At 47.9% G+C, this 21,931-nt stretch overlaps 1 protein-coding gene across 2 annotated transcripts; it reads right to left on the bottom strand.

Annotated features, from left to right (window-relative positions):
- Positions 1-2,573: 2,573 nt before the first annotated feature.
- Positions 2,574-20,629, bottom strand: Rad51d (RAD51 paralog D). 2 transcript variants are annotated; one of them, XM_063250949.1, is made up of 10 exons: positions 20,324-20,629; positions 20,074-20,135; positions 19,807-19,925; positions 16,780-16,861; positions 16,427-16,612; positions 15,837-15,932; positions 10,985-11,075; positions 10,817-10,887; positions 7,135-7,302; positions 2,574-6,821 (listed from the first exon to the last, which is right to left on the bottom strand). In XM_063250949.1, exons 1-10 carry the CDS (start codon positions 20,403-20,405, stop codon positions 6,738-6,740), a joined length of 1,041 nt encoding a protein of 346 aa, XP_063107019.1. In that variant the 5' UTR covers positions 20,406-20,629; the 3' UTR covers positions 2,574-6,737. The 2 variants fall into 2 exon arrangements, with proteins under 2 accessions (XP_063107019.1, XP_003469653.1); XM_003469605.5 differs by having other exon boundaries at positions 16,427-16,561; positions 20,324-20,627.
- Positions 20,630-21,931: the final 1,302 nt, after the last annotated feature.

Below are 21,931 nucleotides of genomic sequence, written 5' to 3'. Positions count from 1 at the left end.
CTCTGAGGCCAGGCCTTGGATGGAGGCACCTCCAGCCACAGTTGTAATGTATTCTCATCCTCTGCACTGACTCCCTCAAGGGCCACCGCTGTCTGCATGTAATTTTTTTTTAATCTAATTTAGCTATCTACAATATTCCTGCTTCAGTTTCTGAGCAGCTCAGCTTGCAGGCACATGCCACTACACATATACAATATACAGATGCACTGCATGCTGGGATTTGAACCCACAAACTGTCCAGTGCTTCCTCTTCTCTTCTAAATTGTCCATCCTCTTTTATTTCTGAGCTGGACTTGTGAGCCATGATTGAGGCACAGCATTATCTTCTGCTCTAGATGTAAATTATGGCCATGGAAATTTAATAGGTTCAGAACAAGGTTAAGACCCAGAGATGTCTTTTTGTAAACTTCAGTTTACCATCTGAGTGTGCAGTTCTGAAAGGGCATACACCTCATTCATTAATTGGACCCAATAACTTGAAGTCTCAATTCTTGACATGTTGGGGAAGTCTTTTTTGAGTGCCCCCTGGCCCACATTACGGCTAAATCAGTGGAATGATCTACATCATGTAGTATCACTGAAGCCAGGAACTGCATGTGCCCACACACCTCCTTTCTCCACCTTAGGTACCACTGCCATCTCTATCTGTCATCTTTATCATGCCCTTCCACAAAGGCACTCAATAATGTACCCATTGTGCAAGTAATCTAAAATCCTTCTCAGCGAGCAATAGTATTTAGTAGTAATATAACACTAATTTGTCTACCAAGTGACATATTTATAGGAGCTGTTTACGATGACATACTTTTATTATTTCTACTCATTTGCTAAGTACCTTCCAATACATATTTATGAAGCACACTTTCCCCCAAATAGTAGTGAAAAAAATAAATCAAATTATTTCTTTTATTAGTAGCAGCAGGGCTCATAAGTCCTAGTGCCCTGATTTTTGCTACTTCTGGCAAAACCCAGAATTAATAGTGATTGAGCACCTACTATGTGCCAGACACTCTGTGAAAGGCACTTTAAATAAATTATTTAATTCCCCTGAAACATGTATTTTAGCAATAAAGAAAAAGTAATTCCCCTGCAACATAGATTTTACCAGTCACACAGAGATATTATTTTATCTAAAGAATTCAGCCAACCTCAATCTGTTCCTAACTCCAAAATCCCAATCATCACTTCATTTCACCAGCTCTGTAACGTCTCAGGATCTAACAGTCTGTGAAACATACAGTGTTCCTTTCTCAGGCTGCATACGTTATCCCAGAATGGAACACACAGAGATAAAGATACACAGGATGGCAGCCCTAATCATCTATGAATAAATTATATATTCGCTCCAAGGAAATAATTCCCTAAGAAATCAGTGGTAAAGTGTTTCCAAAAACTAAGGGCCAGAGGGGCTGGGGATTTAGCTCAACGGCATAAGCGCCTGCCTTGCAAGCAGGCGGTCGTTGAGTTCGATCCCCAGTACCGATAAAAAGGAAAAAGACAAAAAAAATTAAGGGCCAGAACAAGAACCTGACCCATTCCTAAAGACAAGAAGGACAATATGCTTTGTGAGAGTAGTGCAAAATGTGCAACTCTTAGGCCACAATTCAGTTTTAAGATGGCAAAAACACGGCGTTAAACTAAATGCAGGTTGCTTCTAAGCAAAGGGCCTTGTGTGACTGCGCTGGTCATGCTACCAAGAAGCTGCTACTAGCTCGTCAAAAGGCTCTCACTAGCAGCTCCCAGGCATCAGAAGCATCTCACTGATACGAGGTTACCTGCCTGCTGCCTCACCTTAAGTTGTGACCTTGAAATGAATCTATGAAGTAGGTATTATTTTCCCATTTTACAGTGGATGAAACTAAGGCTTAAAGAGGTGAAGTTATCATTCAGTGTCTAAAGCAAGTAAATATCAGCTAAGATCAAGTTAGTTGAGGTGTTAAAAATGCTGTTCCTTACTGGGTATGGTAGTATATACCTGTAATCCTAGCTACTCAGGAGGCTGAGCCAGGAGGATCATAAGGTTAAGGCCAGCTTAGGCAACTTAGTGAGACCCTGTATGTAAGTTAAAAAAATAAAAGAGCTGGAATATGGTTCAGTGGTAGTGTATCCCTGGGTTCAATCTCCAGTACTGACAAAAAGTAAATCCTATTTCTTGACTTTGAATCCTTTTAGGCATAGGCCTACTGTCTCTTGGCAAAACATAAATTGAGGCCACTATGCTGCAAAACTAGGGAGAGGCCAGAGAACAGGGCTGGAAGCTGCTCAAGAAAGTGATGAATGCAGAGCAGAAGCACAGTTGTGAGGCTTGAAGGCTTGAGGATGTGCCATGGGCTGCAAGAGACAACTCTGCTTGGCAAACATGATGGCCAGTTCCCAGAACCTTCCAAGACTACAGTCATGAGGTATTTACCTTGATAAAAGGTAACTGCACAGAACCTACGGTATCTAACTCCACGATGAAACACTGAAGCAGCCTACTGATATCAGGAACAAGACCCAGATGGTAGCTACTGTTGCTTCTTCTTGACATAGTTCTGAAGTTAGTCTAACCAGTGCAATCAGACAAGAGAAAATGAGGAAAAACATTCAGGGTAACTTTATTTTCACTTTTGTTTTTCTGTGGCATGGATAATTGAACCCAAGGCCTCAATGCACGCGAGGCAAACACCCTACCACTGAGCTACAATCCCAGTACTCAGAGTAACCTTTGATTACTAATATATTTGGCCTTAAAAAGAAAGAAAAATTCAGAAATTATACACACATACACCCAGCTCTGTGCATTGCAGGGCTTCCTCCAGACAGCATCTCCAACATGCAGAACTAGACAGCTGAAACTCTACCCAGACAACTCCGTGCCAAGACCCAGCAAAAACCTAGTAAGATCTGCAACCAAATCCCGCACATCCAGGCCATCAGACCACCCAACATCTGATTTCTTCACACTCTCTCCCTGCTAGTATGGCCAGTGTGCGCTTCAGGAAAACCTACTCCCAGCCTTGGCTGGACTGAGCCACTCGCAGTGGTTCCATTTCCTTTCCTGGTTACTGAATTCAACTGGGGTGCCACAAGCAATTCTACACCAGGAAGCTATAAAGCGAGACAGCTGTTAGAAGAAAGTTCAGCATGTTCCTTATTCTTCGAAGGATACAAGTAGTTGTTGATCCCTTTCCTGCTTGTAGATCTTGAATGTCTGGATAGATGCCCAACGTGGCTGTGGCCAAGTTTTGATGATAGCATTGAGTTTGAGGACAAAAACCAATAAAAGAGAGAAGAAACATAGAAAAGCCCAGTCGTACTCAACAGTAAGCCACCAGATTAACTAATGTTAGATTTGACAGATGAGGGTACCTTTATTAATGATGCATCTTTAAGCCAGATTTTGTTACTTGGAGTACAAAGCAGCCTCAATAACACATGGATTTGGGTGGCGGGGCAGGGCAGGGTCTCTCTCTGTAGCTCTGTAGTTCAGGCTGGCCTTGAACTCGCAGCCATCATCTTGCCTCAGCCTCCCTAGTGCTGAGATTACAATTGTGCATCACCATGCCCAGCTAACCCATGGATCTTTTGCCTGACAGTATTTGGGCGCTCAAGTACCTGACTACAGGCATCAAATGTTAGCACATAGTAGGGACCTAACATTTTGTCTAATTTCCAAAAAAGCAAATACAATTTGTAGAAAGACATAGTTAAGCATGGTGGTACATACCTGTAATCCCAGCATGCTGGGAGGCCGCGGCAGGGGGATCTCAAATTCAAGCTCACCCTGGGCAACAGTGACTTAGCAAGAGTATCTCAAAATTAAAAGAAAAGGGTAGGGACAGCTCAGTATAAAGATACTGAGTTTAATCACCAGTATGAAAAAAAAAAAAAGTAGAGGTTCTGGGGACTCAATGACAATCTAAAGAGGAAAACATGCTGCAGTCCTCTCTTTTATCATCTTTAAAATGCAGTAAAGCCTACTCATTAGTAAATTCTCACAATGTAGAAAGAATAAGGGAAAAAAATGGACCTAGGAGCTCCTGAAGCAGGCCTGGGGTTCACAGGCAAAATGAGTAGCACAGAGGAGTCACAAACATCCATTTACACCACAGTCAAGGCACAGAAAAGGCAGGATGAGCTAGGTGTGGTGGTGCACGACTGTAATCTCAGCACTTGGCAGGCTGAAGCAGGAGGATCATTTCAAGTTTGAGACTAGCCTGGGCTGCAAAGTGAACTCAAGGTCAGCCTGAACTGCATGGAGAGATCCTATCTCAAAAAGACAAAAATTAGGGGCTGGGGGTTTAGCTCAGCGGCATAAGCACCTGCCTTGCAAGCAGGCGGTCGTGAGTTCGATCCCTGGTATCGATAAAAATGAAAAAGACAAAAAAAAAAAAAAAAAAAGACAAAAATTAAATTAAGTAAAACAAGGCAGGATGTCAGAGTGGGCATGCAGCAGACACAGTGGAGGTAGACGGGGATACACATCAGCTAAGGAGCAAAAGGCCCCTGAGCAGGAGAGCCCACCCGAGGGACCACACTGGGCAGAAGGCCAGAAGGGAGTACAGCAGCCGTCTGCAGACAGAAGCCCTGGTGTAGGAGCAGGGTCCCAAGGACAAAGCAAGCTGTCAGAGAACTGCAGGAATCCCAGGAGCAGGGGTGATGGGCACCTTCCCAGAAATCACTAGGGAAGGACTGTGTGCCTTTGGTCATATGCTGTGTCCCAGCAGGCATAGAGCTGGTGGATGGGAAATTACAGGCAAAGTGGGGAGAGAACTCCCAGTAGTCCCCATTCTGCCACTGGGACTGTCACTTTTCCACTGAGTCTCACACTTTCTTAAATGACAAGCTAGCCAGATGACCTTTTCTGAACTACACTGTTGGAGGATGCTTGCTCAGGTATGAAGTGCCTGGACTCCCTGCACACAGGAAGCTGGACAGGTCAGCCCAGGGCATTGGGGCACAACAGGTTCATCTTGAATGCCAACTCCAACTCACTGGTAGTGACGACCTAGAGAACTGCATTAAGAAAAACTCTAAAATACTTTGAACTTTGCAAAAAAGAAAAAAAAAATTTTAAGACTGACTGATGGTATCTGCTTTGGGCTCAGGATGCCCATGTGGTACCATGTGTGGTAGGGATTCGCTGTTCCTAGCTCAAAGAAATGCTTCTTACTCTGGCTGCAGGAATATGCCAGCTGTACATGACACAGATGCTGAAGATGGACTTCTCCTGTGAAACCAAGTACCAGGGTTCAGTCACCAGCCCCATGCACTCTCAGATACCTTGAACCAGTCTGCCATTCATTCCCCACCCTGCACCCCACTTCCAGCTCTGCTGCATCCATCGCCCACAAATGCCGCACTGGGTTAAGTATATCTCTGACCCCTTTTCCTCAGCTAAGACACAACTAATTATACAATACCCTCCTGAACCAAGGAGAGTTTCCCTTTAAAAAATGCAGCCCTGGATTGGGCACATAGCTCAGTGGTGGACCATTGCCTAGCACACTACAGATCCAAGTTCCACCCCCACTATTGCCACAATGAAAGCAAAAAAAGCCAAACCAAAAACTCCAAACAAGTATACAGTGGTCAGTAAATAACCCTGATCATTTTTCTTTACTTTTATTTTCTATTCCCTAATGTCATCTTCCCCTACCAGCTAGGGTTACGGATGGTCACAGTGTTGGTAACAGACAAGGGGGTTATTTTATACACTAAGGCACAAGGCAGTGGTACAGCTGGCAGGAAGAGAGATGTAATTATACTGCATCTCAGAGCTACCAGCAATGAATTTCTACATAAAAGACTACATTTGCCATGTATTATTTACGCCAGCATCAATTTTCCCAGCTGGCTCTATTTATTGTGCAAATTCTCCTGTCTGTTTACGGGCAAGGCCATGGTTCCGCACCTCTGGTTACTCTGTGCTGTGGAAGGGCCCTACAGGGCATCAGGCACATTAAACAAGTGGCTGGATTCAGTAGGAGCAGGTCACATCCTTCCTTCCTGTCAAATTATACCCCTGGGACAGCATCAAGCCCACAGTCTCACCTAGTCATGATGACGCATGCAGGTGTGGGAAGTGGAATCAAAAAGAATAAAGGAATACCAGTCTTTGTTTGGGGGGCTCACTGGGGAAAAGGAAAAACAACCTTCTAGGGGGGAAAATCATATGGCTCTGGGGCTCCAGGAATTTCTTTTTTATATTTTGTTAAGAGCAGAACAGATGAAGAAGCATTTTGCATTTATGAGGTTTTCCACTCAGTAACTCAGAGGCAGAGGTGAGGGAAAGGGAATCCCCAAAACAAAAACAGGCAAACACAGAGAAAGAGATGGGAAGAGGAGAGAAGGGAGAGGGGTGAGAGCAGGGAGGGGAGAGGGGAGAGAAAAGACAGGAGGGAAGCAAAGGCAACCTCATGGCTTTGTGGGTTAAGCCCAGTGCAAGGCCTAAGCACAGGCTCTGACGGTGGCACCTGGGACTATTCACCCAGTCACTAGCTTGGCCTCTTCAGAGATGCCCCCTGCCAGGGTGAATTTGACTCCCTCTGCAAACTGTAGGCCTGAAGGAAGGGACTTGATAGCAGCTTGGAATTCTGGGCCTCCCACTGCAGCATTCTCTGGTCCACTGCTCAGTGTGCTTCCGTGGTGATGGGACCCCTGGGCAGCCTGTGAACTCCCGCAGTCCCAGGCACTGGGTGGCAGTGAGCGGTCCGTCATTCCACGCTTCCCTACTCCCCAATCACCGACACCAGTCATGTCTGCTCTTCCTGTAAGGCAGCGCCCTGCTCTGAAGTCCCCCAGGTCCTGATGTCTACCACCTCCTGCAGCCCTGTTGGCTAGAAGAAGAGATGGAAGGAAAGGATGAATTGATGGAAGCAACCCAAAGAGGTAATCTTGTGTCACAGAGTTTCAGCATCAAAGAATCCTTTTTTCGTTTGTTTTGTTTTTTGAGCAGGCTTTGCACTCACTATGTAGCCCAGTCTGCCCTTGAACTTGCAGTAATCCTCTTGCCTGAGCCTCCCAAATGCTGGACTCACAGGACTGCACCACTATACCTGAACTAAGGAATTCTCTAGTAACTAGACACCTGGGGCATGGAACCCACCCTCCAGTGCCCAAGACCCCTGATGCCTTGCCAGGGCTGCTCACCTGACGGGGTGACTTGGTCAGACATGCCATGCGCTGGCTCCGGCCTGCTGTGCCTGCTCCCTCAATGCTGTCCAGGAGAACCCGGGTGCTGGGCACGAAGCTCCAGGAGCGTCCGAGAGCAGGTTTGAGCCTCCCACTGTCCCTGTCTCGGGTTATGTGGTTGGTCACCTGCAGAAAGGTTTACAGATGCATAATGCTAGTACATAGGACATCTGCTCCTGTGGTTTCATCCTATAGATGGGGAAAGGGAAGAGTAGTGTGGAGAAATTACTCTCCCAAGGCTCTACAACTTAGCAGCAGGCCTGGAACTAGATCCTGGGGATCCCAACCTGCAGACAGCTCTTTCCACCAAACTTCAGTGCCTCAGGTCACAACTAGAAGGCAATGGGGTGCTTGCCAGGGGAACAGCAGTCCTATTTGCAGTTTCATCAAGGGAAGCAGTGGAGGGTTTGCACTTATTATATCCCAGCTCCAACAGAGGATGTAACCACCCAGGACCATGTCTACCCAGGCCTCTGAGTCTGGGAGTGCATCTGTGTGTGGGAGTAAGAAGTGTTTCAGAAGAGGAGTCCTCTTTGGAGGCTGGTGCTCCCCTGCCCAGGCTGGCATGGAGGTATGCGTCTGTCAGGAGGCCCTGAAGCGTGAGGACTATGATAGCACCCAGTTTCAGCACAAATATCCCAGAACCAGGAGAGGAAGGTGCTGGGACCTTGTATTCAAACAGCAGAATAAAGAAACAGGTTCTTTTACTCTGCCAGTGGCTATACAACTGGTATGAGCTTCTTCAAACTACAGCCATGTACTAGCTCTACACTGAAAAGAAAACACAGCTGGATGGGACAGCACACACCTGTGGTCCCAGCTACCTGGGAGGCTGGCACAGGGGCATCAATTGAATTTTGGAGTTTAAAGTCAATGTGGGCCACATAGTGAGCCGTCCATCTCAAAAAACAAATATCAAAATGCATGTATGCCTGATTTAGTAAATACACACTTAGGAAGAAATCAGATAAGATACATGGCGATTTAGGCAGTTTTATTTATAAAGAGAAAAACCTGCAATAATGTTAAGATCCAATGAGCAAGATTTGGATAAGTCATTACGGCATAGCAAGATGGGCAAATCGTGGCTCACAGGCTAAATTTGGCTCAAAAATTGTCTTGGTAAATGAAGTTTTGTTTTGTGTTTGAGACAGGCTCTCATGCAGCTCAGGCTGGCCTTAACCTCACAGCAGTCCTGGGGCCTCAGCCTGCTGAAAGTTTTGTGGGTTTTTTGTGCTACACATTAAACCCAGAGGGAGCTGAGCTACACTGCCAGCCTTTTTTCATTTCACTGTGAGAAAACGTCTTGCTATACAGCCCTTGAATTTGCATTGCTCCTGCCTCAGCCTCCCAAGTATGTGGACATACAGGTATGCATCACCATGCCTGGACAGTAAATCAAGTTTTAGCGGAACACAGCGTAGCCATTTGTTTATGTTCATCATTGGCTGGTTTTGTCTCATACTGGGGGAGCTGGGAAGTTGTGATACAGACCACGTAGCTGTAAAGCCTCCAATATTTATTATCTGGCCTTCTATGGAAAAAGTTTGCTGATCCTTGGGATACAGACATTGAACAATATATGTGGCTAAACAGAAACAGTGGAAAACAATCACCACACCCATTATTTTTTATTGGGCACACAGTTCCAGTCTTACAAGAATTACAGACAGCCGAGTGTGGTGGCACATGGCTATAATCCCAGTACTCAGAAGACTAAGGCAGGAGGATCTCAATGAGTTTGAAGTCAGCCTATGCTACAGAGAGTTTAAGGCCAACCAGAACTATAAAGTGAGACCCTATCTCAAAAGAAATAAAAGTGGGCCGGGAATTTAGTTCAGTGACTTGCCTGGAAAGCATGAGGTCCTGAATTCAATCCCTGGTACCAAAAAAAAAAAAAAAACTATAGAGATATATAGTATTTAATACATACATGTATGTATGTATGTGTGTCTGTGTGTGCGCATGTGTATAATTGTACTGGGACTGATCCCAGAGCTTTCACACTGAGCTATGGCCCCAGTCCTTTTTTATTTTAAAACAGGGTCTTGCTAAATTGCCCAGGGTGAGCTCAAATTTACAATCCTCCTGTATTTGGGATCAGAGGATCTCAAGTACTACGATGACAGATAGGCACCACCACACCTAGCCACTGTATGTATTTAATAGCACTAAACTGTGTACTTTAAAATGCTTAATACAATAAATTCTATGTATACTTCACCATAATAAAAAAAAAACTTGGAAAAATACGTAGCTATTAACGGATCAAAAGTTTGAGGCTGGCCTGGGGAATGTAGCAAGACAGTCTCAAAACAAACAAAATGTGGCTAAAATGGGTCCTCAAGAATCTCTGTAAGGACACGGGAGATGGACTGAGATGTTAAATTAATTTTTGTGCTTTTTTACAAAGTTAATTTAGTTGGAAAATTGGTTCAAAGTATCAGGATATATGGAGAGAAAAAAGATTTCACAGGGATAAAATATTAATACAGTTTTGTGAAGATGGAGATTGATCATGTTGGAATCTTATATTTAACCTTTTTTTTTTTTTTTTGTCTTTTTCCTTTTTATTGGTACCAGGGATCGAATTCACGACTGCCTGCTTGCAAGACAGGCGCTTATGCCGCTGAGCTAAACCCCGAGCCCCTATATTTAACCTTTTTTAAAAAAAGTTATTTATTTTTGTCTTTTGAGACACAGTTTCACTATGCAGTTCAAGCTGGCCTTGAATTCACTTTGTAGCCCAGGCTGGCCTGGAACTCCCAGTGAACCTCCTGCCCCAGCCTCCTGAGTGCTGGGATTATAGACGTGCACCACCACGCCTGGCTTTTTTTTTTTTTTTTTTTTTTTTTTAAACTATTTCCAGGAGAAGCACTTAAACTTCTAAATAACTGCTTCCTGGCTGGGGGGCACAGTTCAGTGGTAAAGCGCTTGCCTAGCACGTGTGAGGCCCTGGGTTCAATCCTCAGTACCACAAAAACAAAAATTAGCAAAATAAAACCTGTTTCACAAGCAGAAGGTTACTTTACACACAAAATGACCCATTTCTAGGAAGCTCTGGAAATGGCAAAACTGTAGAAAACAGATCAGGGCTTGCCTGGGACCTTTTGGGAGGATAATAAGACGGATACAACTATGTCCAGCAGTTAACCTTCAAACCAGGCGAACACTGCTTTATGTAAGTAAATTATACCTCCATGCGTCTGATTTAAACAGGAAACAGAAAGCAGCAGCAGCTACTGCGGCGGCTAGGTGAGGTGGGGCACACCAGTAATCCCAGCAATCTGGAAGGCTGAGGCAGAAACATTCCAAAATCAAGTCCAGCATGGGCAATTTAGCAAGACTTTGTCTCAAAAAATAAAATGAAGGGAGATGTAACTCAGTGTGAAGACCCTGGTTCAATCCCAGAAGGAGAGAGGGTCAGGGGAAGAAGAGACAGAAAAAAGGACCCCTGGTCCCCTGGGCTACTTAGGATCCAATTCCCTCCTTCACAGTCAGAGCTCCCGCCTCCCCAGAGAAGCTGGGCTCTGTCCTTTCCTACAGGGCTGGCCACTGTGGGACCAGAGCTGCCATGTAAGGGAACGGAAGCGCTGGCTGTGGGTAGAAATCGGGTTGGCAGAACAAGTCTGTTCCTTACCATCACTGCAATGCCGAGGTCCCGGGCCAGGGTCTTCAGCTCTCTGGCCAGCTGCATCATCAAAGCCAAGCCTGGGGGAGGAGCAGCAGGCAGGGAGGGCAGAGTGGACCATGAACAGGGCTGGCAGTAAGTCTGTGCCCTGCCCACAGGCTCTGCCACGCCACTCACCTTCTCGCTGCTGACCTCCCAGAAGTGGGGAGACAACAGCAGTGACTGAGTCCACAATCACCACTTTCACAGTCCCTGAAGAACCGCTCACCTGCAGGAACAGGGGAACAGGTACCATGGGCCAGGGCCCCAAGGGTGTGCACCCATGACAAGGCAAACTTGTACCTGTCAGAAGCAATCTGCCAGCCAGGCATGGTGGCACACGCCTGTAATCCCAGCACTCAGGATGTTGAGGCAGGGGGATTGCCTTGAGTTTGAGGCCACCCTGGGCTACACAGTGAGTTTAAGTTCAGGCTGAACTACAAGACCCTGTCTTAAAAAACCAAAAAGAAAAAAAAGAAACAACCTTCCCATTCCAAAGACAGCTGCAAAGGCACCACAGCTATGCAACACCCCCTCGCCCCCCTCCCCATCTATATAGGTAACGCACACTGAAGACTTGGGACATCAGAGAGGGTAAAACCCACAGGACAGCACAAACACTCCATCCAGAGGCCTGAAGCCAGCTCCAGCTTCCTACCAGGGACATTGGACCCTGCTCTTTTTCTGACCTGCTCCCTCCCTCCCACTCACTTCCCTGCTTACTTCCACCCCAAATTCCTAACTTCCTTTGCAGCACTGTCTTCACTGTCCTTTAGCTCACACCTGTAGGACTGTCTCCCACAGCTAAAGCATTCTAACAAACACATTAGCACCCTCTTAGTTTCTCTGGGAACAAACTGTGTTCCATGCTTTTGGTGGGTTCTGTTTTGTTTTGTGTTTTGAGACAGGGTCTTGCTATACAATCCAGGCTGGTCTCAAGCTCACTGAGATCCTCCTTCCTCAACTTCCACAGCGCTAGGATTAAGGCATGTGCCATCAACACCTGGTTTTCCCCAGCTCTTCCTCCTCCTTTTTTACTTCTTGTGTGGAGACCACCTGAAAAACTAACTCTCCATGAGAAAAGAGCAATCGTCTCCACTTTGGCTAAATCTGGCCCTATTTCAATGTATTGATATGTTCAGAGCTGGCTAAGTTTTGCCTTTATTCCCTCAATTGGCTTTAAGCAATGCAAACGGCTCTGGCCAGGTGCTGTTGTATATGCAGTTGTTAAAACTCTGGGACTGAGCAGTGAAGCCCTGCCCGCCTGCAGTTCCAAACAACACCTGTGATCTAAGCCAAATGTCACAGCGCTGTTCAATGAGAAGAGGCTATTGAAAGGATTTTGTGCCCTTCATGGGAAGCTGCGTAGTGGGAGGCTGGGAGGTAGAACCAAGGGGCTCTATCTTGAGGTCATCTTCCCCGCCCCTAAGCAATTTACCTGTGGTGGGAAATAAATTCCAATGGGCTAGAGGGCTGGGGATTTAGCTCAGCAGCAAGAGTACCTGCCTTGCAAGCAGGCAGTTGAGTTCGATCCCCGGTACCGATTAAAAAAAAAAATTCCAATGGGCTACCTGTGCATCAGTAATGCCCCTTAGGCACCACCCCAAACCTAAACTATATGTATGCCCCCACACCACGTGTCGGACAGAGAGAATGTCAGACCCCGGAGGTCATGGAGTCTCTCTCCACATTCTTAAAATAAAGGCCACTTTTATTTCATACTTCTTATCATTTTAGCCATGCCGAAAATTCTATCAGCTATGGCTTCTCAGGGCTTGCAAAACTGCACACAAAAACTACATACTGCTAAACACCAGATACTGCTCCAAGCTGTGATATGCAGACACTCTTTCTGCATGCCCTTCTCTCCGTACACTGCAGAGTGATCTCAGGCCTCCTACCCCGCCCAGCTCACAGCACTCACCACTCTCACAGTCACTTGTCCCTGAGTTACTCTCCTCTCCATGAATCAATAAAATTCGGGTTCGCACCTGGGGTGAAGCCCTTTGTTCCAGTTAGCCATTGTTCTACCTGGTCTTAGGACCTCCTTGGCTCCCCAAAACTAGAAATAGGCCTTTATGCTCACCAGGCATTGCACTAGAAATGGTAGATTGGAATTAAATTATTAGAATTCCAGTAACTTTTCCATGGGATTACATATGTGGTTTCTCTGGACCTTGACAAGATCCAGAGGGGCTTTCTATCTTCTTGAATCCTGACACTGTTTCTACACACACGTTTCCTATGTCCACTGGCCACCTCTTGCCTATCTGGCATTACGTGCTGTTTTTTATATACCTCCTTCATCTGCCAACCACCAGCTCTTAGCTAGTTACCAGCTAGTCTAGAGAGGATGGCAAAGGAGGGAGAAGCTACTGCCCAAACCGGTTTAGACCTCAGACATCCATCTAGCTAAATGGAACAGCACGATCTTTGCTGCTCTGCTTATGATGCTGTAGGTCATCTGTGGCCACTGTGATGGCAAACTTCAGGAATTCAGGTCATTTAGAATCCCCCTTCCCCTCAAGCGCTGTTGAGACCTCTGTCCTGCTGCTGACCATTATGATGTCAAAGGCTGGTGGGCGCAAGGCTGCTCACCATAATGCCAGCATTAGGGAGGTGGAGGCAAGAGGATCTTGAGTTCAAAATCAACTTGGGCAACACTTAGCAAGACCCTCAACTCAAAAATAAAAAATAAAAAAAGGGCGGAGGATGTAGCTCAGTGCAAAGTATAATACACACATGGAACATTATGGAATTCCTGTTTTTTGGAATTGGGGCTCAAACCTAGGGCCTTACACATACTACCAGAGAGCCACTCCCCCATTCCTTTGCCCTCTTGATTAGGCACAGTAGCCCTAACCCTAGATTACAGCCCAGAAAAGCTACCACAGGACCCAACTAAGCAGACCCAGATTCGTGGTCATGGAGCCTAGGAGACAATAAATGTTATTTTTGTTTTTGTTTTTTAAATTTGGAGACAAGGGGCTGGGGGTTTAGCTCAGCGGCATAAGCGCCTGCCTTGAAAGCAGGCAGTCTTGAGTTCGATCCCTGGTACCGATAAAAAGGAAAAAGACAAAAAAATAAATAAATAAAAAATAAATTTGGAGACAGGGCCTTGCTATGTAGTCCAGCCTGGTCTTGAACTTGCCGAGTTACCCAGGCTGGCCTCATACTTGGGATCCTCCTGCCTCAGCCTCCCAAGTAGCTGGGATTATAGGCATTCACCGCCGTGCCCAACTGAGAGAGACGTGAGTGTTTTTGTTGGTGGTGGTTGTTTTCTCTGTACTGGAGATTGAACCTAGGGCTTTCACAGTGAGCTATACTCCCGGCCGGTTTCTTAAATTTTGACACAGGGTCTAAATTGCTAAATTGCCTAGCCTGGGTTTGAACTTACGGTCCTCCTGCTTCAGCCTCCTACAGTGCTGAGATTGCAAGTGTGTGCCACCACGCCTGGCTGAGGTGGAAGCTCTACATTAGTGCCTGTTGTAAATATGTGGTGCCTTTGACCACACATTTAACTTCTCTGGCCTTCTCTCCTCTCTAAATATGAGAGGGCTGGGTTCACTCTACCTGTGGAGGGTTGAGACTTCACTCCTCAACACACTGGTGAGTCCTGCCCAGCTCCGACTCCTGGAGCAAGTATTCATTCAACCAGTCTATGTTCTAAAGCTTGCAGAACTCAGTTTACTTTGCCTACAACCCCCTGTATGCCTATGGAACTAGTCTCTCTTAGGGAGATGCAAACAGTTTGAGATAAACTAAACCGTTCTCTCAGGTATCTCTCCGGTCTAACAGTCTGTAATTAATCAGTGCATCAAATCCCATCAAAGTGTTACCTTTCAAATTATCCCCTCATTCTTTGTTAACATGACTCCGAGCATGTTTGGGTCCTGGGTAAAAATCTCCTGGCTTCAGAGAAGGTGGGCCCAGCCCTGAGCCAAGATACACGGCTAACTCAGTTTTGGAAAAGTAGGGCTAAGGGCGTGGCCAGGTGATAGAGCACCTGCCTAAGCTGCATGAGGCCTTTAATCTCTTCACTATGAACAAATAAGCAAACAAACAAATATTTCCCAAAGCAAAAACCAGACCTGGCCAATCAGCTGTGAGAAAAGGAGGAGGCTTACTGTGGGACCAAGAGAAAGGATTTTCTCCTTTGATAAAAGGGAAGAGGTAGCCTAGCACAGTGGCACACACCTATAATCCCACAATCGGGAGGCTGAGGCAGAAGGATTACTATGAGTTTGAGGCCAGCCTGGGCTACATAGTGAGTTCAAGACACAGTGAGACCCTGTTTCAAAAAAAAGAGGATGTAGTGATATAGTTCAGAGGAAAGGGCCTGGATTCAAACCCTAGGACCACAGGATAAAATAAATTATAAAGGAAAGAGGAGCAAAAAGAATATTTGTCCCTTACTGGCCTGAATCAAGATGTGGATGCACGAAGATGCTTGGAGCCATGACAGTCACTTTGCAGTCATGAGGAAGAGAATGAGAAAATGAAGTACAAAACCTAGAGTGCCATTATCACACCCAACTCCAGATTCACATGAGACAATGAGACACTCTTAACGCTCAAGGCTCCTCAGCCAACTTGGATTCTTGCAGCTGAAAGCATCCCTGCCTGACTCTAGTGAGGAATAGGAAATTAACATATTAACATCACCTTCACTCACTATTCAGCAGGGACAGGCCAGGGATATAGCTCAGTGGCGCAGCACCTGCCTGGCAAGCTCAAAGTTCTGAGTTCGATTCTCCACACAAAAATAATTAAATAAAATAAATAACTATTCAGCCAGGATGATGAATATGTAAATAATGCAGCAAGTGGATTAAGCACTACAGAATTCCACTTTGCGAGTTGCAAGCACAGCTGGAGTCACCAGACTGCACATCTGCACTCTGGAGCAGGCTCTGTGGAGGCACCTGCCTGCATCGGGCAGCACCTGGCAAGCTGGGCAGAGTAAGGAGGGGCAGAAGAGGAGGCCGACCTGCTGGGCCACAGCGCCTCGGAGGTCATGCAGTCGGTCCAGCATCTGGAAGATGTCAAATGCATGTGCTACCTGGATCCTCCGGAGAGCTCCTGCCTGCAGGAGGGAAGACACGTAGAGGCCTGGGGTAAGAAGCTGGGGGAGTAGGGCAGGGATTACAAGGTGGAGAACAGGAGGGTGCACTCAGAGCTAGCACTCGTGTCAAGAAAGGCACATGGGTTTGGGTTTTGTCTAACGGAGCACATCTGTGAGTGGCAGCTGTCGGGGTGCTCAACCATAAAACCCCCACAACTGAGCAGGAAAGATAGACACAACTGATCAGTGATGTATGCCATGAGCAGCAACTGGGCTGGATTGCAGATGCCAGAGGTGCTCCTGCACAGTTATGGGTGTGTGGGGAGTGGGGTGGGTGAAGAACGGGGTGGGTGGCGTTCCCAGGGGAGGCTACGGAGCCACAAGAAGCATCAACAGGACCCCAGCTTTCATAGCACAAAACAAGTCACCAAAGAACCCAAATTACAGCAGCATAAGGGACAACGAGGGATTCTGGAGTGAGAATCTCAAAGGAACCTGGCCGGCCCAGCCCTTACCTGTTCCTCCTCATCCCGGGTTCTGCACTGCAGCAGCTGGAGGAGGCGCGAGGCCGTCAGCCCTCCATTGGAGTCAATGTACAGGACATTCTGGTGCAGGCTGTGGGCCACATGCGCAGCCACGCAGAGACACACCTGAGGAGGGATGGCCGCTGGGGGAACCAGCCTGAGAGAGGAGGGCCTGGCCTTTGAAGGCCCCCGCACATCAGATTCCAGGGGCACAAACACGCCAAGGCCAGGCCCACTTCTCATCACCCGCCTGTCTCCTCTGACCCCGGCCCCACGACCAGTCTGTCAGAAGCTCCTGCTGGGACCCCAGGACGCACCCCTCTCACTGCTGGCCTCATGTGTACCTGGGTTTTGCCGCTACCTGGACCTCCGACAATTTCGGTCACTTCTCCAGTATAGAGACCAGCATCCAGCAGTTTATCCAGGCTGGCGGCAGAAGGGAAAAGAGAACAAACCAGGTTAGGAGGAAGAGAGAGGAGAAGAAAGACAACCTGCCTTCCAGGCACAGAGACACCCCAGACATCCCCAGCCAGGAGATTCCTCCTGGTCCGCTTCTTTCTGGATATGCAGTGGCCTTCGCAGACTCCAGGTCTCTGCAACAGCTCATGGGCTCGAGACACATCTAAATACGGGAACAGTGCTCTACGCAGTCACCCCAGTGACATCAGCTATGGGAACTGCAGGTTTCTGCCAGTCAGAGAGGTTCCAGTCTCCACCCAGGCCCTGTTGCTGCTAGAGATGATTCTGCTCACCTGGCCCCTATTTAAAAGCATTCTCCAAAGGGTGTCCAGCCTCTGCCCTGCGGGGCCCCTTCTTCTCACGGAACCCAGAAAGGCCCAGCGGCTTTTGCAAAGTGGAGCTCCAGTGTGGTCAGCAGCCCAGGTGCCTCGCCAGCACAGGGCCCAGGTTAGAAATGCACTCTCAGCGCTCCTCCACAAGACTGGCTGGATCAAAACTTCTAGGAGTGCAGCTCACAGCTGGGGTTAGCAAGAGCTCCGGGTGATTCTGGCATACACTTACATTTGAGAACCACTAGGCCTGCCGTTCTCAATCTTGCCTACAACATTACAGGGGAAGCTCTTTGTTTTTGTTTTTGTTTTGTTTTGTCTTACTTTTGAAATGGGTCTTGCTGTGTTGCCCTAAACTAGTGTCAAAATGCTTGGGTTCAAAGATCCTGTTGTTTCAGCTTCCTAAGTAGCTGGGACTGTAGAGAGGTGTATACCACTGCACCTGGCTTCCATGAGCTTTTTTTGTTTATTTCTTGGTTTTTTGGAGACAGGATCTCACTACATAGCCCAGGGTGGCTTTGAACCTGCTAAGGAGCCCAGACTGGTCTCAAATTTGTAGAGTTCCTCCTGCAGCCTCCCAAATGCTAGGATTACCAGTGTGTACCACCACATCCCACTAAGAGGTTCCTATATTAAAGCCAGGCATGGTAAATGCATGCCTATAATCCCAGAACTCAGGAGTCTGAGGCAGGAAGAGCTCCACAAATTTAAGGTCAGCCTGGGGTACACAGTGAGTTGAAGACCATGCTGAACTACAAGGCAAGACACTGCCTCAAACAGCACCAGTAACAACAATTAAAGAAATAAAGATTCCTATATCAGAAATTTCTAAACTGTATACCAGAGACATCTGGGATGTTCAAAAAACACCAATATCTGTGCCCCATTTTCACAGAATGCTGCTGGTCTGGAGAGGCTTGGAATGCTTGTTTCCCAGGTAATTCTAACACCCACATAAATTTGGGAACCAGTGCCCTAACCCTATCAAATTAAAATTTGTAGAAGTTTCCCAGATAATTCTAATGTGCAGCCAGAGGTAAATCACTGGCTCTTGACTATAGTCAAGAATCAACTACAATCTAGATGCAATGGCCAATGCCTATTATTGCAGCTACTAGGGAGGCTGAGGCAGGAGGATCAATCACAAGCTGACGGCCAATCTGAGCAATTTAGCAAGACTATGTCCAAATAAATCAATAGGGTGGAGGTGCAGCTGCCTCTAACTCTGTCTTGCTAACCACCTTCCACTTGAGGGAGGGAGATACCGCAGCAGACAAGGCAGAGTCACCTTCTCAAGCACCTGGTGTGCCATGACAAGCTGCAGGATCTCGGGCAAGTCCTTTAACCGAGGTCCCAACTTCTTCATCCGCAGAGAGATGATTTTAATGGCCATATACTCACTCGCCAGTACTTGTGAAGAACCAGTGACATAATGTCTCGTGACACTCATCTGTCCCTCCATGGCAAAGCCCACCACCTTCCTCTAGGGCTTCCTGAACCACTCAGGCCTGTACCTGCACCCTGCCAGCTCACCACTGACTGGTCCCTCTGCCTATGTTGGTTTTATCAGGTGCTTAACCCCAAAGACCATTCTGCTTCCTGTCCGCCCCTCCCTCCTTCCCGCAGCCTCTGTGAGCTTAGCCTCTTGGATTTCCAGCTTTTCTCCTACACCTGCTAGCTGCCCTGCTTCTCAAGAGCAGGGCCCTTGTGTCAGTCCTGTCTGTATCACCTGCGCATGTCTGGCACCCATTAGGCTCTCAGCGTAACTTGTGGAACAAACCTCACACAGACCACCCAGTATGCATTCAGCCAGGGCTCGATGGATTACACCCTGGGGCTCTGACCATCCAGAGCAAGCACCACACTGTATGAACATCGCCAAGAGAACGTGTTATGGGAATAGTAAGGGCCAGATCAATCCAAAGACCTCTGTTGTGGCAGTTATTCATCAAACTCTGCACAAACATGCCAAGAGAGGTCAGACTCACTTGGCCAGAAAACAGCCGTTGTCTTCCAGCTCTCTCCCAGCCCAAACACTATGGCACAATGTAACAGCTTCTTTCAGCGTGACTGCTTGGTCCTTACCACCGCTGGGCACTGGAAAGCACTGGTTCTGCATCAGATACCCCTGTCACCCCTACCACTCAGGCGCTTCCACACAGAAGTAAGAGCTCTGCCCTGTGCTCTTTTGCCCTTCTCTAAGTTAAATGGAAGGTAGGGCCACAAAGGACTCCAACCTGCTGTGGTTCTCTACCAGGGGCAATTTTGGCTCCAGGAGGACATTTAGCCATCCTGGAGACTTCTAAATGTCACACTGGGGACAAGGCAGGTGCTGATGGCATCCAGAGGAAGAATCTAGGGATGCTACTGAACCCTGCACAATGCACAAGACTGTCCCACACCCAACAAATGATTACCTACCCCAAAGCATCGATAAGGCCGAGGCTCAGAAACCCTATAACCCTGTTACAAAAGAATTCTGAAGTCCTGACGCCTGTCCTTCCCATCTATCCACATTAACCTCTCTGGACCCAAGCCTGGGAAGCCCTACCCTCGCCTTCTGCCCCAGGCACACATACAAACCTTCCAATGCCGGTGGACAGGATGGCAGTCGAGGTCTTCAGTTCCTCATAGAGGTCCGCGCCATTCAAGGGGAAAGCTGCGAACTGAGCCAGCAGCACCCGCTTCAGGGCAACGAGGGCCTGCCAGAGGGGCGACACTCAAGCTTCTGAGGGGTCTCCCAGGGCAGCCCAGGGTCCCCTGCACCCCTGTGGAATCCGACTACTCTCGTAGCTTTGTGGAGGGTCACCGAAGATGGGCAGGTATGGGGCGTGAGGACCATGAGCTCACCTTGTAAGACAAGCCACACTTCTGGGCTACCTCCTCCAGGTCTGCTGAGGCCAGGTCCACCACTGAAAACGAAGCACGTGGCACTGATGGGCAGTGAGGAAGGCCTGAGCTTCCCACACCGGCTTTTCCTCTCCATGCAACAGGTTTTCCACACCAAGCAGATGGCCGGAGTGAAACAGCTTCAGGACACGGCAAGGGTCCTCCCGTCCTCCCCCGGGGCTGAGGGTGGGTCTCCTGCGAGTGAGATCACCTGTCTTGATCCTGTGGCTCCTCAGCAGCTGCACCATCTCCTCGGTGAGGCCAGGGCACAATCCAGCCCTGAGCATGCCCATGCTTCCTGCAGGCCAGAGACAGCCCGGGTGGGGCCGGGGCGCCCGTCACGTGGGCATCTGCGGGGTCTCCTCCAGCCGCCCGTCCGCGCCCCTTTCTGAAGAGGGCCCTGGAGCTTCGGTTGCGGGAGGAGGTGGCCTGACCACCCCACCAGGCCTCCGGAGACCTGGGCCCGCCAGCCCAGGGTGTGCCGCGCGGGTGCTTCCGGGTTCCGGGCTCCCGCGCGCCGCGTGGACCTGGTCTGCAGCGCCATCTGCTGGCAATGCGGCCGAACGGCGGCGACCTGGGCTCGCGGCGAGCCGGGCCTGAGACAGGGCACATCCTAAGGAAACACGCAACCCACGGCCGCATTGGCCTCTGCCTTTTTTTCTTTTTCTTTTTCTTTTTTTTTTTTGCGGTACCAGGGATCAAACTCAGGACCTTGCACTTGCCAGCCAGGGGCTTACACCCCTGAGCTAAAACCCCGGCCCGGCCTCTGCCTTCTTTCTCCACACCCACGTCGACCTTCTAATGAGCTGCCTGCGTGTGCCAGCTTTGTTCCAGGTCTCTGGGGACGAAAATTAAGCAAGATGGACCACCCTACCCTCGAAGGATTTAGCTGTTAATGAGGCGGACGGTGCAAGGCATCAAATAGCTGATCACTGAGTACGAGGACAGACGCCCAGGTGCTTGTCGGGGGCACCTGCCTCTCTGTGTTTTCCAGAACGTCTTTCTTTCTTTTCTTTCTTTCTTTCTTTCTTTCTTTCTTTCTTTCTTTCTTTCTTTCTTTCTTTCTTTCTTTCCTTCCTTCCTTCTCTCTCTGTTTTTTTGTTTGTTTGTTTTTTTAGGCACCAGGGATCGAACTCAACCTCACCCAGGCGCTTATGCTGCTGAGCTAAATCCCCAACCCCATCTGTCTTTCTTTTCCTTCCCTCCTGTTTTGCTTTGTAATGGATGGAAAATATCCTTGAGTATGTAGAACACAATTTTGAAATGTCCTTTTTGTGTGTGTGTGCCACATTCACTGATATTCACTGGAAGAGATGAATCAAGTTCACAAACTTGTGAGGTAGATGGTGTTTTTTTGTGTTTTTGTTTTTGTTTTGAGACAAGGTCTCACTATATAGCCCAAGCTGGCCTTGAACTTGTGGAGCAGTCCTCCTGCCTCAGCCTCCCACATGCTGGAATGACAGGCATGTGCCACCATATCCAGCTCAAGATGCTGTTTGTATCCACATTATTTCATTGAAGGAAGGTAAAATAGTAAAATCTCTTGCCCTGGGATACACAGCTAGTAGATTTGGGCTGTGTCTACATCTAAGTGTATAGTCAATACTTTTTTTTCGTGGTATGGTATTAAGCACTGTGCCTACGGCCTTTGCACTGGCTGCGTCTCAGGCCCTTTATATTTTATTTTGAGAGGATGTGGCTAAGTCCCTAGATTGCCTAGGCAGGGCTTGAACTTGTGGTGGTCCTGCCTCAGCCTCCAAGAGTGCTACACTACAGAAGGTACCACCACACCAGGCGGCTAGTGCTATCTGCCCCCCAC

The sequence above is a fragment of the Cavia porcellus genome, unplaced genomic scaffold, assembly GCF_034190915.1.
Source record: "Cavia porcellus strain 051 isolate PalLab524CR breed Dunkin Hartley unplaced genomic scaffold, mCavPor4.1 scaffold_6, whole genome shotgun sequence".
Classification (NCBI taxonomy): domain Eukaryota; kingdom Metazoa; phylum Chordata; class Mammalia; order Rodentia; family Caviidae; genus Cavia; species Cavia porcellus.
The sequence above is the reverse complement of the archived record's forward strand: the minus strand, read 5'-3'. Positions and strand labels throughout refer to the sequence as shown.